Source organism: Kogia breviceps, chromosome 18, assembly GCF_026419965.1.
Source record: "Kogia breviceps isolate mKogBre1 chromosome 18, mKogBre1 haplotype 1, whole genome shotgun sequence".
NCBI classification, from domain to species: Eukaryota; Metazoa; Chordata; class Mammalia; order Artiodactyla; family Physeteridae; genus Kogia; species Kogia breviceps.
Window position 1 is genome coordinate 41,303,974 of NC_081327.1, and position 19,932 is coordinate 41,323,905.

The following is a 19,932-nucleotide window of genomic DNA, read 5'->3' on the forward strand; positions in this document are numbered from 1 at the left end:
CCGCCCCCTCGGGCGGGAAGGGGGAAGCGCCGAGGCTGCCTGACTGGAATGAGGGTAGCTGCGGCGACTGCGGCGGCGGGAGCGGGGCCGGCCATGGCGGTGTGGACGCGGGCCACCAAAGCGGGGCTGGTGGAACTGCTCCTGAGGGAGCGCTGGGTCCGAGTGGTGGCCGAGCTGAGCGGGGAGAGCCTGAGCCTGACGGGCGACGCCGCGGCGGCTGAGCCCGAACCCGCTCTCGGGCCCGCGGCGGCCGCCTTCAACGGCCTCCCGAACGGCGGCGGCGCGGGCGACTCGCTCCCTGGGAGCCCGAGCCGCGGCCTGGGCCCCCCGAGCCCACCCGCGCCGCCGCGGGGCGAGGCGGGCGCGTCACCGCCCGTGCGCCGGGTGCGGGTGGTGAAGCAGGAGGCGGGCGGCCTGGGCATCAGCATCAAGGGCGGCCGCGAGAACCGGATGCCTATTCTCATCTCCAAGATCTTCCCGGGACTGGCGGCCGACCAGAGCCGGGCGCTGCGGCTGGGCGACGCCATCCTGTCGGTGAACGGCACCGACCTGCGCCAGGCCACCCACGACCAGGCCGTGCAGGCGCTGAAGCGCGCGGGCAAGGAGGTGCTGCTGGAGGGTGAGCGGGGCCGGCGGGCGGGCGGGAGGGCGGGCGGCGCTGGGCTGACCGGCGCTCACTTTGTTTCTGCCACCCTACCCGCTTTGCTGGGCCAGCCCCTTCCCTCTCCCCCACCCCCCGGGTCTTCACCTTCCTCTCTACTGGTAGTCCGGCTCTCCCCAAACCCTGTCTGTTGGAGCTTTGAGGATGGAAAAATTGATGCTCCCTACAGGAAAAGTTGGGCGGCCGCCGAAGTGTGGCTTGCAGTCCCCAAGGAAGACTCGGTTGAGATTTAGTAAGAAGCAGCCGTGCTGGAAGCCCCGGCTCTGCACGATAAGCTGACACTAAGAACTAGAGGGGGACGGAACGAAGCTCTGGAGGTCTCCGTTTGCCTCCTGAGAAGTGCCGGGTTGGCACTTTCTTCGCTCACCTCTGGCTCCCCAGGGCAGGCGGGTCTGTTTAAAAAAAAAAAAAAAAAAAAAATCGTCCACACCGGTGCCAGCGGTATGCTTGGGCAAACCACCAAAACGCTGGTTAATTTATGGGAATTTAACCCGTCATTGGCTCTCAACAATTACCGAAGGAGATCATAGCACTTCATTGAAGCCAGAAAGCTGAAACAGCAAGTTTGTGTGGTTAATGAGCCTTGTTTAACAGTGGACGCTCACGTGTTTGAACATTTACTGCCAACTAGAGTTTTGCCCCTTTTGCAGGAGACTGGTGCCAGCTTCCTGCCGTTCACAGGCCTCAAGACTTTAAGCTTATTAGAAGCCTGAAATGTTAAATCTCAAGTTACGTTTGAAAAGCTAGGATTATTCTTTAGGTATACATGTGATCTGTTACTTGGCTCTTTTGTGATGAATTTATGTTTACTAAATTTATGATTTACTAAATCTCACAATTCAATCTCATCTACTTGAAGGACTCATACATGTTGGAGGTAATATTCAGAAATTTTTGAGTAATCGGCCTTCTTTCACTGATGATTTCAGTCATTCAAGAAGCATTTATTGGGCTTCCCTGGTGGCGCGGTGGTTGGGAGTCCGCCTGCCGATGCAGGGGGCGCGGGTTCGTGCCCCGGCGCGGGAGGATCCCGTGTGCAGCGGAGCGGCTGGGCCCGTGAGCCATGGCCGCTGGGCCTGCGCGTCCGGAGCCTGTGCTCCGCAACGGGAGAGGCCACAACAGTGAGAGGCCCGTGTACCGCAAAAAAAAAAAAAAAAAAGGAAGCATTTATTGCTGGCTATATAGAACAGAATATAAAAGATGATGTGTCTATTTGGTGTCTGGTTGGGGAAATGATAGAAAAGTGCAAAACAACTTACAGTTTATAGATTACGGAGTGCAAACTATATAAATGCCAAGGGAATGCAAAGTTAGGAAGTACTGGAAATTGTATTGGTCAGGGAGGAATTTTTCAAGGAGCTGAATCTTGAGCCAGGTCTCCAAGGAAGTGATGGACATAGGCAGAGATGAGTCAGGAGGGTATTCCTGGCAGAGGAAGAAGAGAAGGGAAGGGGTGGGGAGTGGAGGTAGGAAGGAGCCAATCATCAAACTGAGGCCAGAAGTCCAGCTTGGCAAAGTGATTGTCACCTTTTTCTAAATCTCCTGGTAAACGTTTGGGGAAATGTTAGTTTGCAAGTAAATATTTTAATGTGCTCCAGTTATGAAATTCCAGTGTCCCACCTTTATAATATCCTATTTATAAATCTTATTTTATCTCACTTAGGTGGGGCTAGACATTGCTCAGAAATTAGTGCTAATAAAAGGAGTAAAATTATGGATCATGGCTTGGGTGGTATGTGTGTAAAAAAATTGTTATCCATAAATGTGTACATTGAAATTGGGCTAGCTAAGAATTCGGTTATAAATTCTTAGAGCCAGAATATTGAATGTAGTACTATTTATGTGGTGCTCAGTGGTGGTGGGCAGACATTTCAACTCTTTACCACATATTTCTAAAAAAATCCAGTTTTTGTTTAGATATAATTTGAACCTGGTATTCATACCAATTAAATGAAAATCATCTAGTAAATGCTTCCCAATATTCATTAGCCTAAAATAGGCCACATGTGCTTTTAGAAGGAGGGTTTACAAATGGCAGCATAACATTTATTGAATGCCTATTTACCTAACACACAGGTTCTATTTTATTTTCCCATTTTGTAAAACACAAGTAGTTTTTGTTCTTATATGTGTGGGAAGTATGAAATTGAACTTTCAAGCCAAGGAATATAAAAATAAAATTGCTTAGAATATGTAAAATCATGAAAACAGTGATTTAATTGAACCAAACATGTAAAATTGAGAGCGAGTGTCCCATCCAGGAAGGCCACTTTAAAAAAAAAAAAAAAATTAATTAATTAATTTATTTTTGGCTGCATTGGGTCTTCATTGCTGCGCGTGGGCTTTCTCTCGTTGCAACAAGTGGGGGGCTACTATTAATTGCTGTGCACGGGCTTCTCATTGCGGTGGCGTCTCTTGTTGGGGAGCACGGGATCTCGGCGCTCAGGCTTCAGTAGTTGTGGCTTGCGGGCTCTAGAGCACGGGCTTAGTTGCTCCGTGGCATGTGGGATCTTCCCGGACCAGGGCTCGAACACGTGTCCCCTGCATTGGCAGGCAGATTCTTAACCACTGCGCCACCAGGGAAGTCCCAGTTAGGCTATTATTATTATTATTATTTTTTGGCTGCGTTGGATCTTAGTTGCTGTGCACGGGCTTTCTCCAGTTGTGGCAAGCAGGGGCTACTCTTCATTGTGGAGCACGAGCTCTAGGCGTGCGGACTTCAGTAGTTGTGGCTCCCAGGCTCTAGAGCACAGGCTCAGTTGTTGTGGCTCACGGGCCCAGAAAGCAGACTCAGTAGTTGTGGCACACGGGCTTAGTTGCTCCGTGGCATGTGGGATCTTCCCGGACCGGGGCACGAACCCGCGTCCCCTGCATCCGCAGGCGGAATCTCAACCACTGCGCCACCAGGGAAGTCCAAAGGCTACTTTTAAAAGATGGATTTTTGGGCTTCCCTGGTGGCGCGGTGGTTGAGAGTCCGTCTGCCGATGCAGGGGACGCGGGTTTGTGCCCCGGTCCGGGAAGGTCCCACATGTCGCGGAGCAGCTGGGCCCGTGAGCCATGGCCGCTGAGCCTGCGCATCCGGAGCCTGTGCCCCGCAACGGGAGGGGCCACAACAGTGAGAGGCCCGCGGTACCACAAAAAAAAAAAAATGAAAAAAGAAATAGTACAGCGAAGTGCTAAAAGTGGTGTGAGAATAGAACTCTCGAGAGGGCGCAGCACAAAGGAAGGAGAGATCTATGAAAGACCGTAGTGGGCATCAGAGGTTGAGGATGCCCAGGAAAAGGCTGATGGAGAAGTTGCAGTTTGAATTGAGCCTTCCCCTAAGGAGAAAGCTGTCACCAGTAAAGACACAGGTGAGAGACAGGAAGAAGTCATTTTGCCCAGTGAGGGTAGAGGATGAATAAGGACTTTGTGGTCAGCTAGACCTGGGTATGTTTCTGGCTAGTGGTTTGTAACCCCTAGGCAAGTTACTCACCCTTGCTCCACCTTAGTTTCCTCATCTGTAAAACCAGCATGGTAATAATACCTCCTCACAGGGTTGTTATTCATTTGACAGTTTATGTGCTGGGAGCCTTTTTGGGGACTGGGAATACAGCAGTAAACAACAGCAATGAAAACAAAGTCTGAATGAGGGAGGTAGGTCTAGGTCATGAGGGTATGCTGTGAGTTAACAGACACGCTCAGAATAGCCAGGATAACAAGTTGTTAAAATCCAAGGCTCCATTTTACTTGAAAAGACATACATGATAAGAATAAGTTGTTTTTAAGTGAACACTTCAAGAATGAGTTTGCACTTCTTGCGTGCAAACACCTTTTTCTAATCTTGTTTTCCTGTCATCTCTTGTATAGGCCAACTTTTATATCCTTAAGTTTTCCCTTTAGTTTTTCATCTCTCTGATTTTTCCTATTCCTTCACACTTGCTGTTCAGAACCTTAAAACTTGCTAATAACCGTGTGCTAGTAGTTTTGACTAACGTCTCTTAGCACTGATATTAAGATATGCTGAAATTCACAGATTCTCAGCATGAAGGGATGACTATTCTTCTATCATATTGTATGTTGAATTTACTGTATCCTGTGAGCTGGAAATGGGGTCTATCCAGAAAGCTTCTAGAATTTATATTTGAATTAGACTACACATCAAAAAGTGTTCCAGAGGAGGTTAGGAGAGAGCATCGTGTCCAGCTTAAGTTGTTGTTTTTTTAATTTATTTATTTGGTGGTGCCAGTTCTTACGTTGCTGCGTGTGACATCTTCATTGTGGCATTCAGGATCTTTTTAGTTGCAGCATGCAGGCTCTTTTTTTTTTCAAATGTGTATACATATTTTATTGGATCTCATTTTCTTTTTTTTTTTTAATGTCATTATTGGAGTATAATTGCTTTACAATGTTTTGTTTGTTTCTCCTGTATAACAAAGTGAATCAGCTATATGTATCCATGTATCCCCATATCCCCTCCCTCTTTTTTTTTTTTTTTTTTTTTTTTTTGTGGTAGGGGGGCCTCTCACTGCTGTGGCCTCTCCCGTTGCGGAACACAGGCTCCAGACACACAGGCTCAGCGGCCATGGCTCATGGGCCCAGCCGCTCCGGGGCATGTGGGATCTTCCCGGACCGGGGCATGAACCCGTGTCCCCTGCATCGGCAGGCAGATTCTCAACCACTGCGCCACCAGAGAAGCCCTCTCATCGTGGTTTTGATTTGCATTTCTCTAATGATTAGTGATGTTGAGCATCCTTTCATGGGTTTGTTGGCAATCTGTATATCTTCTTTGGAGAAATGTCTATTTAGGTCTTCCACCCATTTTTGGATTGGGTTGTTTGTTTCTTTGATATTGAGCTGCATGAGCTGCTTATATATTTTGGAGATTAATCCTTTCTGAGTTGCTTCGTTTGCAAATATTTTCTCCCATTCTGAGAGTTGTCTTTTTGTCTTGTTTAGGTTTCCTTTGCTGTGCAAAAGCTTTTAAGTTTCATTAGGTCCCATTTGTTTATTTTTGTTTTTATTTCCATTACTCTAGGAGGTGGGTCAAAAAGGATCTTTCTGTGATTTATGTCATAGAGTGTTCTGCCTATGTTTTCCTCTAAGATATTTATAGTGTCTGGGCATGCGGGCTTTCAGTTGTGGCATGTGGGATCTAGTTGCCTGACCAGCGATTGAACCCATTGCCCCTGTATTAAGAGTGAAGAGTCTTAACTACTGGACTACCAGGGAAGTTCCCAGCTTAAGGTTTGATATTTGAGAAAAGATCTTGTTTTGTTTTGTTTTGTTTTGCCGTACGCGAGCCTCTCACTGTTGTGGCCTCTCCCGTTGCGGAGCATAGGCTCCGGACGCGCAGGCTCAGAGGCCATGGCTCACGGGCCCAGCTGCTCCGCGGCATGTGGGATCTTCCCGGACTGGGGCACGAACCCGTGTCCTCTGCATCGGCAGGCGGACTCGCAACCACTGCGACACCAGGGAAGCCCAGATCAATAAATTTTTGAAGCAATTCTCATTGGAATATTGTTGGAAACTCATCTTTTATTGTGTAAATATGATTCTAAAAGTATTGTTAATCAAATCTATTGAAAAGAAAATGGTTAGGTGTATAGAGGAAGTTGTCTGACATGAAATTTAATTTCAGAGTTGAAAATAATTTTTATATCTAGAATAGATTGAGATTTTGAGTGTCTTATATAATTGACTGGCTCTTTGTGTACGTTAGGGGACGTGTAATGAATACTGCTGACATTATTAGGCTGCTCATTTGAAGAAGCTAGTTTGGGTTCCTACAATGCCACTTAATTCACCGTATGTTGGAAAAGTTGACAGTCTCCTATTGAAAACATTTTACATTTTCTTTGAGACTTTGCCATGTACATTCATCAGTGTATCTCTTAAATAACCACTAAATTGTTAGGACGTTTTGTGTTTCTCTGTTTTTTCTTTTTAACTGGCCTCTTTGTATTTCACTTGAATGATTAGACATGTTTATATGAGAAGCCATGTCTTTGTAACCACATTATTTCTTATAGAGTTCCCTTCTTGCTAAAATATGCCCTCTAAATTATTAGAAAAATATGAGAAATTTATTGTTTCTAATACAGAGTGGTTACGAAAATTCTAAGAGCATTTTTAGAAACCATAACCAGGCTTTAATTTAGATCTCAATTGATAACTCAGTAACTTCAACTGATCTATTCCCTGCTATGTAGTCCTTACGGGATAAAGGTTACTTTACTTGGTGATCAAATGTGTATCTTTGTACCTAAGGGATGAGGTGCAGCCTGTGGCTATGGAACAGTGTTCTGCTGTGCTGAGCAGACTGAGTCATTCACGGATCCAATCACTGTCCTTGGCTAGGCTAGCATACTCTCCTACCCAACTGAACAACAAATGATGCTGCTTGCTTGCATTTCCCACTAAATAGTATGACAGTGCCTTAAGTTTGTTTTTATCCAGATTTTAAAATTATCTATGCATTTTATGTGTATTTTCTCATTTGATCTTTACACAGTCCTTTGAGGTAGTGGGCTGTTGTTGATTACACTGAAGTTCATTAATGTTAAGTGAGTTACTGAAGGTTTAAGAATTTCTCTTGATTTTTAGGGGAAAAATGTTGTTTCCTTTGGGCAAGAGGAAAAATCTTACCTGGAGTTTAAAAAATTGTGAAGTCTCATCTTTCAGATGAGGAATTAATGACCAAAGAGGTTAAGTGGCATGTTTAAGGTCACCTAAGTAATCAGTGGTGGAACCCGGACTGAAACCCAGTTCACTGCTGTCTCCCTTGTACCATGATACCTACAACCAGTCATTCAGAACTTCTAGCATCTCCGATGCATCATCATGTTGCAGTGTGTTGTGAGAGATCAGTGTGCAAAAGAAGTTGAAGGTGGTCTCTGGCATCAAAGAACTTAGACTGAAATTGGGGAGGGAAAACCACCACATAGAGAGTAATTGCTGAAATGTGTAGTACTCACTCTTCAATAGTTCTCTGAAGAGGTGATCAGTTGGGGGATGGAAGAGTCAAGTGTGACTTCATTGGGGAAGGGAGAGTTTAGTCTGAGGCTTAAAGGACAAGTTGCTTCTCTGTAGATGGAAGGTAGTCCAAGTTGAGGAGGTAAACTGAGCTAAAGCCAAAATGAGCATGACCTATGATAGGAAGTAAGGAGAACAGGAATGGACTTGGGGGAAGAAAATTAAGCTGAGTAGATAAATTGGAGCCAGATTATGAAAGGCCTTGAAAGCAAGCCAGAGGAATTTGGACCTTTTTCATTCTATCAGTCAACCTTAACTACCTACTGCAAACGAGGTGTTGTGGTAGATGCTGGGAATTCAAAATTGGGAGTAATCCCTGCCCTTTAGGCTAGTAGGGAAACAGTTATAGCAGGCTGTGATAAGTGCTTTAAAAGAGATGAGAACATGGTGCCCTGGAAGCAGCGGTAGAAGTGCAAAGGAGACAGCATGTCAGAGTAAGAAAGTGATGAGTAGCTGGTGTGTTGAGAGAGGTAAAGCGTGGGAAGATGCGGGAAGTGTGTAGCTGGAGAGCAGGCTGGAAAGGTGGGCAGAGGCCAGATCATCAAGGGCTTTGTGTGCAGTGCCAAGCAGTGGTCACTAGTAGGGTTTATATTTTCAACCCAAAAAAAGAAGAACTTGAATTTTATTAATATTTAATGTATAAATAACCCTGGTTCTCTTCCTCAGTCTTATAAGACAGTGCCATTACACACTCGATACACAAGGTGATGTCTCGAGGGAAGAGTGAAAGAGCTTCACAAAGCACAGGAATTGAATGTGGTGACCTTATTAATTTGCTATTATCATATTGCAACTTATTGCAGTTTACTTGAGCCTGGTTGAATGGATTTATGATATATTATCTGCTTTTAACTAAATTAATCTTCACAAAATGAGCAAGTGGCTTAAAGATTTGCACAGAGAAACCGTGGATTGAAGATAATTGTAACACTATAAATAATAAAAATGTAGAGTTTACATTTCTCCTAGTAGGAGCTCTTTGTCACATTTCAAGGTAGGCCTGTCAAGAAGTCAGCCTAGGGCTTCCCTGGTGGCGCAGTGGTTGAGAATCTGCCTGCCAATGCAGGGGACAAGTGTTCGAGCCCTGGTCTGGGAAGATCCCACATGCCGCGGAGCAACTAGGCCCGTGAGCCACAACTACTGAGCCTGCGCATCTGGAGCCTGTGTTCCACAACAAGAGAGGCCACGATAGTGAGAGGCCTGTGCACTTCGATGAAGAGTAGCCCCCGCTCACCGCAACTAGAGAAAGCCCTCGCACAGAAACGAAGACCCAACACACCCAAAAATAAATAAATTAAAAAAAAAAAAAGTTAGCCTAAAAAATGAAATTATCAAGAATACTATTTGAAATGTGGATTAATACATTATCATGAATAATGAACTATATGAGACTGTATTGTACTTTGAATCATACAGTAGCTAAGATAGTATGACTTCATCAGGGATATATTTAGTGTATGTATTTCATCTTTATCTCATTCATTCTTTTTTTTTTTTTTTTTTTTTTTTTTTTTGTGGTACGCGGGCCTCTCACTGTTGTGGCCTCTCCCATTGTGGAGCACAGGCTCCAGACGCGCAGGCTCAGCGGCCACGGCTCACGGGCCCAGCCGCTCCGCGGCATGTGGGATCCTCCCGGACCGGGGCACGAACCCGTGTCCCCTGCATCGACAGGCGGATTCTCAACCACTGCGCCACCAGGGAAGCCCTCATTCATTCTTGATGTTTACATTTTGTATATATTCTATAATATGTATGCATTAATGAATATGCGTAGGATGAGCATGTAGACTCACATGTTTACTGATGAGTGTGTACTACGAAAAATTTTAGGGACTTCCCTGGTGGCGCAGTGGTTAAGAATCTGCCTGCCAATGCAGGGGACATGGATTCAATCCCTGGTCTGGGAAGATCCCACATGATGCGGAGCAGCTAAGCCCGTGCACCACAACTACTGAAGCCCGTGCACCACAACTACTGAAGCCCGCACACTTAGAGCCTGTGCTCCACAACAAGAGAAGCCACTGCAATGAGAAGCCCGCGCACCTCAACGAAGAGTAGCCCCCACTCACCGCAGCTAGAGAAAGCCTGCACGCAGCAACGAAAACCCAACACAGCCAAAAGTAGATTAATTAATTTAAAAAAAAAACACTTAAGAAAAAAAAGTTTTAGGCCTGGCAAGCCACCCAGGTTTTAAAATGCTTTAAATGACGAGTGCTTTAAACAAAGAAGCAATCTTTTAGAGAGAGTGGCAGATGGGGAGTTTAGGAGCTCAAGACATGAGGTAAGGGAAAGCAGTTAGGAGGCTGTTGTGACACCATTAGGATAGTGAGACTGGATAGGACAGTATGAAGCTGAAAGATGTTAAGGAGATGGAAACAACAGGTCTAAATGATCAGTTTGGGGACCTAAGGGGAGAGAAAAAGAGGGAGGATAACTCCTAGATGTTTGGCTTGGGAAAGTGGATATCTATGAAACCAAAAAAAATGGGGGAGGAACTAGTTTTCTGGGTGAAGAGAAGAAGTTTGGTTTGGACATGTTGAATTTGAGTCACCTGTGTGACAGCCTGGTGCAAAAGGCTGGTACTGTCTGTAGTCAGAGAAATGTCAGAAATGAGTTGAAGATTTATGAGATGTTAGGGTAGAAGTGGTGATTAATGCTATAAGTGTCGATGTAATCATTACCAGTGCAAATTAAAAAGAGAAGTAGGAACAGGATGGAACCCTGCAGAACCCCTACCTTTAAAATGAGTGGAAGAAGAGAAATCTGGAAAGAAATGGTCCAGGGAGTGGAAGTCAGGGAGGCAAGAGTTTCAGAAAGAAGGGGGTGATCAACATCTTTAGATGCTGGAGAAGTCAAGAAGGAAAAACAAGTCCGTTGGGTTTGGTGATTAGAGAACAAGATTGTTAGAGTTCTGTTAAGAGCAGTTTCATCAGAGTGACAAGAGCAGAGGGCAGTGAGTAGACCTTACTCTTTAAAAGTTTCTCAGAAAAACAAAAGAAGCAAAGGTGGTAACTAGAGTTGAATAAAGTATCCAAGAAGGATTTTACTTTTGTAGTTGTTTGTTTTTTTTATTTTGTTTTGTTTTAAGGGAAAGAATTGGGACATATTTTATACAGCAAGGAGAAAAGGCTGGCCAAGAAAGGGAGAGGTTGAAGAGATAGAAGGGATGGGGAACTGATGCAATCCATTCTTGAGCCAGGAAGTGACATGATGGGAACAGAATTTTGGGTTGGCAGCAGTGGATGCGCTTGATGTAATGCAAAGAGGAAAGAGCAAATGTAGGAAAATCTACAGCTGTTGTAGTGAAAAACAATCCAAAGCAGAGGTGATAACCATTGAAGTGGGTGATGGTGGTGGCCCTGAGAATAGAGAGGAAGATTCAATTCAAGAAACCGTTTAAAGCAGGTGATTTCTTGCCAGGGGACAGCAGATCCACTGGGGACCTTTTCCTACCCAGACAGCCTCCTTCTGACTGCCTGGGGCACCCAAAGATTGCATACTTGTAGAGAATCTCTGGCCTCTGTTACTAGCACGGGCGTTTGATGCCTCAGAGATGTTGGAGTGGAAAATTGAGAGCCACTGTTTCAAAGGAAGAAATGACAGGATGTGAGGGCAGGTTGGATATAGTGAATTAGCACTGAGATTTCTCTCCAGGGACAGCAGAAGCACTTAGCTTTGTTATAAAGCACTTAGGCAGTGTAACTCTGTCAGCTGGCTGTGGGGATTGAGAAGAAAAATTTTAGTTTATAAACACTACATAGTCACACACAGCATGAGAGCATATTCTTCCTTTAAAGGGTTTTTTCCCTAGGTTAGTGAAAGGGGTTGTTGGCTTCTTCTGCAGAAATGATGGTATATTCAGGTGAGTTTAATATTTTGTGTCTGGAGAAATACAGTTGATTTAATTACTAACTGCCATCCTAAGGAATATACACTTGAGTCCTTCATAAAATATGTGCTTGATTTCAGTGTAAAAACAAAACTTGTGAAATAATTTTGTATGTAAACAAAGTGCCAGTGATTATGGTATCCGTAGATTGACCTTTTAGGAAGAGTAAAGTGTTATAAAACTCAAATTTGTTTTGGTTTCTATGATCCGGCTCCCAAGACATTACTGGAATGTTTTGACATATAACTAGTTAAGAATATGCGAAGTGCAGCCTTCTTTTTTTTTTTCAGCTGCACCCGTGGCTTGTGGGATTTTAGTTCCCCAGACTAGGGATTGAACCCGGCCTGTGAGTGAAAGTGCAGAGTCCTAACCACTGGACTGCCAGGGAATTCCTGAAGTGCAGCTTTAAAAAAAAATTACTTTGGCTTTTCTGCAACATTCTTTCTTTCTACCACCTTTTACCCTCTTGTTTTTAATTTTGCAAGTTTTTTTAAAGTAAATTTTTAAATTTTTATTTATTTTATTTTTGGCTGCGTTGTGTCTTCGTTGCTGCGCGTGGGCTTTTCTCTGGTTGCGGTGAGCGTGGGCTACTCTTCCTTGCAGTGTGAGGGCTTCTCATTGCCGTGGCGTCTCTTGCTGTGGAGCACAGGCTCTAGGTGTGCGGGCTTCAGTAGTTGTGGCACATGGGCTCAGTAGTTGTGGCTCACGGGCTTTAAAGTGCAGACTCAGTAGATGTGACGCACTGGCTTAGTTGCTCTGCAGCATGTAGGATCTTCCTGGGCCAGGGATTGAACTCGTGTACCCTGCATTGGCAGGCGAATTCTTAACCACTGTGCCAGCAGGGAAGCCCCTGCAAGTTTTTTAGAATGCTTTATGAAAGTAAACTTGATGGGATAGAGAGATGAGAAAGTTAAATCCTTATCTTTCAATTTAATTAATGTCATGTATATAAAATATTACACCTCACATTTGGAAGATGGGAAGCTTTGATTTTTCATTGAAAGAGACTCAGACAAATTAAAGATTTATTTATTTATTTTTAGTAAAATCAGTTGATAACTAACAAATTTTTTTTTTTAAGAAATGCATGTGCCTTAGTCAAGGCTCTTTTGGTTTCAAAGCACAGAAACCGATTCAAGCTAGTTCAAATAAAAGGGTGGAGGTATTGTAAAGGTACCCACAGGTCTCAGGACTCCAGAAAAAGCTGAGCAGCCAGGCCTCAGAAATGTCACGAACCCAGGCAGTGCTGAGACTCTGCTTTCCACTCTTGCTTCACGTTTCCTCATCTTAGAGTTTCTCTGTTTCTCTCTGAGAATGTTCTTTTGCAGTAGCTTTGCTCTAGTCCTTTTATGGTTTCATTTTTTATATTTAACTCTTTAGTCTACGTGGAGTTTATTTTAACATAGGTATGCAAGAGAGTTAACTTTATATACTTTTCCAAATAGCTGATTATCTCAGCATTTGTCAAATAATCCTCTTGGATGCATTGTTGGATAGATTGGTGGGGCTGCCTGGAGTGCCATGTGGGGAAAGATTCCAAAGTCATATCTGGGTTCAGCAGGAAAGGCTATGCTTAATTAGTGATGTCTGCAATGAGTGTGCCAGGGTGAGGTACAATATGCTACGTATATGCCACCATAGGAATGACCTGTCCTTTCCTTGCTGATTTGAATTGCACCATTTTGTATATATTTAATTTTTTATATTCTGCAGTCTGATTCTGGATTTTCTGTTTGAGTGTTTTGTAACCACACTGTGTGTTATAACTTTAACATTTAATAATTGATAATTCAAGTGGACTATACCAGTCAAGAATGTGAAAAATAACAATAAACAATTGCAAGCTGATATAGTTACTTATATGTCCAGATAAATTTTGGAATGATTTTATCATTCTTTAAACAAATCCTTTGGGATTTTGATTTAAATTGTATTAAATCCATAAATTAATTTTGAAGAGAACTGAGGTCCTTGTAATATCTGTTTCCCAATCATTTTGCCAGAAATATTGGACCTCAGTCATACATGTTCAAGCATATGACGAGAGATATGGGATGTTTCGATTGGCCAGGCCTAAGTCACATATTCACCTTGGAGCCAGGGAATAGGGCAACTCCCCGGCTCCACGTGGACTGGAAGTGGTGGTTTCTCAAAAGATAATCAAGGTGATGTTACCAAAAGAAGGGGGAGTGGATGGTAGGCAGGCATAAACAACAGACATCCACTACAATGTTCCAAACACATCAAAAGATGGTATTAGAGATTAAACAAGAATCTACCGTATTAGTTGAGAGATTTAGAAACTTTACGGACAGCTGTAAAAGGACAGCAAGAAGAATACATTTGCTTGGGTATAGGTGAGCTAGGTGGAGGTTTTCAAAGACTCTTTAAACTCTGAAGTGAATAATAAATTATTCTCAGCATTTCTTTTAGTGGTAGTTTGAACATCACTTTTGTATACCTTTCAAGCAACTTCTCAAGGTTGCATTATGATTATCATTTTATAACTAGACAAAAAAATCTATAGAGCTTATGACAGGCCCTGAAGTTAAAGATAGATTGGGATGGAGAAAAATCTTCATCTATCAAAACAGACATACACAGTTTTCTTAGTACGAATTATTTTTGTTGCAGAAACCCAAACCAAACTGAGCAGAATTGGGAAGTATTGCCTCATATAACTCCTAAGACTGGGGGTGGATCTAGGTTTAGGTCCAGAGGGATACAAAGGCTCAAATTATCTTGGCTGCAACATCTGCTGTGGAGAATCTAATTCTGTGTAGTCAGCTAAGATGGCGCCGGCAGTTCTAGGAATATATTGCCCTAACTTAATAAACCCTGTTAAAAAAGGAAAGTTTTTTTCCTAGCACCTTCAGTCTCTGGGAAGGACTCTGATTAACTCTGCTTTGTCTACTCCTTGGACGTATCACTATTTCCAAGATGATGGAGACTATGATCTAGGCCTGCATCATGTACCCATCCTTAGTGTATTGAGATTGGCAGCATCACCAAACTATGAAATGTGGAATGGAGTGGTTGCTAAGCAAACTTATGTCCACTCTTAATAATGCAGACATTGAAGCCGTAGTGCTTGAAATATTTTTGTAGCTAAACTGTAAAGTTTTAAAAGTTAAAAACAATAGAAATAAATGATGTTACTGAGAGCTTTACTCTGCTGAGCTGTTTACATTCATTGTCACAATTTCTTTTAACAACCCTGTGAGGCAGGTATCATTATGCCCATCTTAAATATGAAGAAATTGGGGCCTGTAGAGATTAAATAATTTGCCCAAGGTCACAGCACTTGGGTGGCAGAGACACAGTAGTTACTCAGATTTATCAGACTCCACAGCTCCTGTTATTTACCATTATAATAGATTGCTTCTGCAATGGATCAGTTTAGGTTAAGAAGCTAGCAAGTCTAAAGACCACTATGACTGGCTTAATGTGCAGGAAATTGTGCTCTGGATTCTGTGTTGTTGCATCTGTCTGAAGGTTATTGTTAGTGTCTCCCAGTCTTTGTCTCTGATTTTTCCATGCTGGGCACAAATAGATAGCTGTATGTGATTATTCAACTCATTGAATACCCACATTCTGCTAGGCAGTCTGGGAGAAATGGAAAGAAAACACGAGCCCAACAACCATACTTTAAAGAAGCACCCCAAATGGCTTCATGAATGCTAATAAACTGCACAAAAATTAATCCAAATTGTTTCATACATGTCATACAAGTGAAAGACAAATGCTGAGAGAACTTGCGGTGCAGGAGTGATGAATGTTAGGAATGTGTTTCAGGTGAGAGAAGGGCAGGCCGTGGAATGGGTGTGGGAGGTCTGGAGGATGGAGGTATTCTATGTGAGGGGAATGGCACATCCAGAGGACGAAGATGGGAACAAGCAGGTGATCAAACTCCAGCAAACACATTGAATGAAATTGCTGATTTTCAAGACTCTGAAACACTGACTTTTTAATAATTTTAATGTATTAGTAAAAATGATAAAACCAACTTCTTAGATATTCTTGTAACAATTTTATTCGTTATCTGCTCACTGCTTTGTAATGCAAAAATCAATTTTTCTTTTGTAATTATTCTAGCCAAACTAAGGATAAATATTCTGTATTAGTTTCTTCAAAGATTATTGATTACGTTCTAGAGTAAAACTGCTTTATTTTTATTTATTTACTTATTTTTGGCCACACCGTGCGGTTTGTGGGATCTTAGTTCCCCAAATAGGGATTGAGCCCAGGCCCCAGTGGGCAGTGAAAGCACAGAGTCCTGACCACTGTACTGCCGAGGAATTCTATAACTGCATTTATTTTTACAGTGAACATAAAGTAAAAGTAATTGAAAAAATTAAGCTGACTCTGGGCAATATAAATTCTGCAGAAAAACAACAACAAAAAAGACTAAAGTGAATTTCTAAAAGTGACTGCTCACCACAGAGGTTTTTTTTTTTTTTTTGCGGTATGCGGGCCTCTCACTGTTGTGGCCTCTCCCGTTGCGGAGCACAGGCTCCGGACGCACAGACTCAGCGGCCATGGCTCACGGGCTTAGTTGCTCCGCGGCATGTGGGATCTTCCCGGACCGGGGCACGAACCCGTGACCCCTGCATCAGCAGGCGGATTCTCAACCACTGCGCCACCAGGGAAGCCCACCACAGAGGTTTTAATATTGATCTGCTTTGTCCATTTACAGTGCAATAGAGCTGATTTTTATAGTCATTAATTTCATCTTAGGATACAGAATAATGGCAGTCCTCACAAGATGAGTGTAAAGCGTTTATACTAGATAGTAAAGAAGTGAAATAGTTTTAAATGCTACCAAGCTGGATTGTAGCAGCCAGGTCTGGCAGGTATTCTCAGACAGCCATACCTGTATGTATATTTTCACATATATATTTTGACAAGAAACATGTTTTCCTTGCATGTTTTTCTTCTGCTCTCTCTAAGGAGATTGTGGTTGGAGAAAGATCTAATTTGCTCTTATTCTACCACCTACCAGTTTCCTCCTACTATTTTCATTTTATTTCTCATATTCCTTCCTACTTCCTTTATGCTTGGGACTCAGAAGAAATCTTTGGGATCTTTAAGTGACCCCTCGGGATGTGGTCACAGAAACTGAGTCTTGTACCAAAGATGCTCTGGTCCCAAACTGAAGCATGAGAGGACAAAATACTTTGGAAAGAAAAAAAAAAAAAAAAAAAAGCAAAGTATTTCTGATGGCCATTAGAAAAATGGAAAAAATAATGTTAGCATTATAAGCCTTACCTTTCTTATCTATTAAAAATAAGATACGTTTTATTGTTTGGTTTTTGTGTGTGTGTGTGTGGTACGCGGGCGTCTCACTGTTGTGGCCTCTCCCGTTGCGGAGCACAGGCTCCGGACGCGCAGGCTCAGCGGCCACGGCTCACGGGCTGAGCCGCTCTGCAGCATGTGGGATCTTCCCGGACGGGGGCACAAACCCGTGTTCCCTGCATCGGCAGGCGGACTCTCAACCACTGCGCCACCAGAGAAGCCCAAGATACGTTTTAGTTCTCATATTTTATAGTTCTAAATATGAGATAGAGAATGAAGAGTTATAGTTACTATAAACTGACTATATTTTAAAAAAATACATGGATTGTCAGAGAATTAGAATGTAATCAGATTAATTTTAATACTAAAGATATTCAAAATATAGCAAATCTCTCTTTGATCATTCAGATGGAACCTCAGCATTTGTAATACTTTATTGAGAACTTTATTTATTTATTGGCCACATCGCACAGCAGGCAGGCTTTTTTAGTTCCCTGTCCAGGGATCGAACCCGTGCCCTCTGCAGTGGAAGTGTGGAGCCCTAACCACTGGATCGCCAGGGAATTCCCTGAACTTTATTGTTGTGAGAGAGATACACAGAAGTGCCAGATAAAAGATTTTATGTTGTAGATTTGCAGATAAATCAGCTTTTGCTCTTCTACCTTTCATTATAACTAGTAACTAATCTCCTTTAGACTAACGCAGGCAGCATTTATAAAGCTATCTTTTTCTCCAAGCAGAAGAGAATCACTTAAGGAAGAAGGAATATTGAGCAATCTAGATTGCAATTAATTTTGCCACTGATTACTGTGTAAGTTGAGGTTTGTTCATTGTCCTTTAGTGAACAAGGGCAAGACTCTTTTTTTTCCCCCTTATGAATAATTACTTTATTTATTAATTTTTTAAGATCTTTATTGGAGTATAACTGCTTTACAATGGTGTGTGCTTTATAAAAAAGTAAATCAGTTATACATCTACATATGTCCCCATATCTCTTCCCTCTTGCATCTCCCTCCCTCCCACCCTCCCTATCCCACCCCTCTAGGTGGTCACAAAGCACCAAGCTGATCTCCCTGTGCTATGCGGCTGCTTCCCACTAGCTACCTATTTTACGTTTGGTAGTGTATATATGTCCATGCCACTGTCTCACTTTGTCCCAGCTTACCCTTCCCCCTCCCCATATCCTCAAGTCCATTCTCTAGTAGGTCTGCATCTTTATTCCTTTCTTGCCCCTAGGCTCTTCTGACCAATTTTTTTTCCTTGTTTTTAGATTCCATATATATGTGTTAGCATACGGTATTTGTTTTTCTCTTTCTGACTTACTTCACTCTGTATGACAGTCTCTAGGTCCATCCATCCTACTACAAATAACTCAGTTCCGTTCCTTTTTATGGCTGAGTAATATTCCATTGTATATATGTGCCACATCTTCTTTATCCATTCATTCTGTTGGACACTTAGGTTGCTTCCATGTCCTGGCTATTGTAAATAGAGCTGCAATGAACATTTTGGTACATGACTCTTTTTTTTTTTTTTTTTTTTTTTTTGCGGTACGCGGGCCTCTCACTGCTGTGGCCTCTCCCATTGCGGAGCACAGGCTCCGGACGCGCAGGCTCAGCGGCCACGGCTCATGGGCCCAGCCGCTCCGCGGCACGTGGGATCTTCCCGGACCGGGGCACGAACCCGTGTCCCCTGCATCGGCAGGCGGGCTCTCAACCACTGCACCACCAGGGAAGCCCTACATGACTCTTTTTGAATTATGGTTTTCTCAGGGTGTATGCCCAGTAGTGGGATTGCTGGGTCATATGGTAGTTCTATTTTTAGTTTTTTAAGGAACCTCCATACTGTTCTCCATAGTGGCTGTATCAATTTACATTCCCACCAACAGTGCAAGAGGGTTCCCTTTTCTCCAGCATTTATTGTTTGTAGATCTTTTAACGATGGCCATTCTGACCGGTGTGAGATGATACCTCATTGTAGTTTTGATTTGCATTTCTCTAATCATTAATGATGTTCAGCATTCTTTCATGTGTTTGTTGGCAATCTGTATATCTTCTTTGGAGAAATGCCTATTTAGGTCTTCTGCCCATTTTTGGATTGGGTTGTTTGTTTTTTTGATATTGAGCTGCATGAGGGGCAAGACTTTCTTAATGAATATTGCAAAGAATAGCCAAAGCCTGGGACTTAGATGCCAAATAAAGCCTTCCTCTCTGCCCTTTTTAGTGTGCCCTTTTAGAGAAAGGGAGAAATTGTTTACACGTGTATTACATTTATTTGTGTTGGCCATTGTTGTCAAGCAAATTTATTCACAATGATTTGGGAATTTAGATGTTGGGAATATTTTGACAAGGTTGGGAATTTTTCTCATGCAAAAAAATTTAATATATTCTCTATTAGCATCTTCACATTGGCATGAAATTATCTTTACGTCAGCCGTCTGCTCTTCTAGACTGTGTTCTTGGTACCTAACAAAGTGCTAATCACATCATTGGTATTATGTATGTCTGTTAAATGAAAGAAGAGCATCAAACCTCAAGTATAAAAAGGTCGTTTAAAATATAGGTAGGGCTTCCCTGGTGGCGCAGTGGTTGGGAGTCCGCCTGCCGATGCGGGGGACGCGGGTTCGTGCCCCGGTCCAGGAGAATCCCGCGTGCCGCGGAGCGGCTGGGCCCGTGAGCCATGGCCGCTGAGCCTGCGCGTCCGGAGTCTGTGCTCTGAAACGGGAGAGGCCACAGCGGTGAGAGGGCCGCGTACCGCAAAAAAAAAAAAAAAAATTTATATATATATATATATATATATATATATATAGGTGACCTAAAAATGCAAGCAAAATAACAAATTTTTTGTACACCAAATTCAGGATGTGATTAATGCTAGGGCACAAGGAAGATGAATGGAGTTGGGGAGAGAGTTTCATGGGGGCTTTTTGTTAGGAAATAAAACTGAACAAATAGGGCAGAATTTTGAGATTGATAAAGTTGAGTTACATGAATGTTCATTGTATTGTTCTCTATTTTTAGTGTATTTTAAATATTTCTCAATTTTAAAAATTCAGATAAAATTTAACAGTTGT

The 19,932-nt window shown here is 42.9% G+C and overlaps 1 protein-coding gene across 3 annotated transcripts in view; it reads left to right on the forward strand.

Annotated features, from left to right (window-relative positions):
• Positions 1-19,932, forward strand: part of SNTB2 (syntrophin beta 2) — a 94,024-nt gene continuing 74,092 nt past the window's right edge. For 2 of the 3 annotated variants that reach the window (XR_010837701.1, XM_059044861.2), the window contains exon 1: positions 1-619. Coding sequence is in view for 2 of the 3 variants with exons in the window: in XM_059044861.2 (XP_058900844.1) it covers positions 49-619 (571 nt within the window). In the remaining variant the exon portion in view is untranslated. The remainder of the gene's footprint in view (positions 620-19,932) is intronic. The other variant, XM_067018663.1, reaches the window with a different exon arrangement.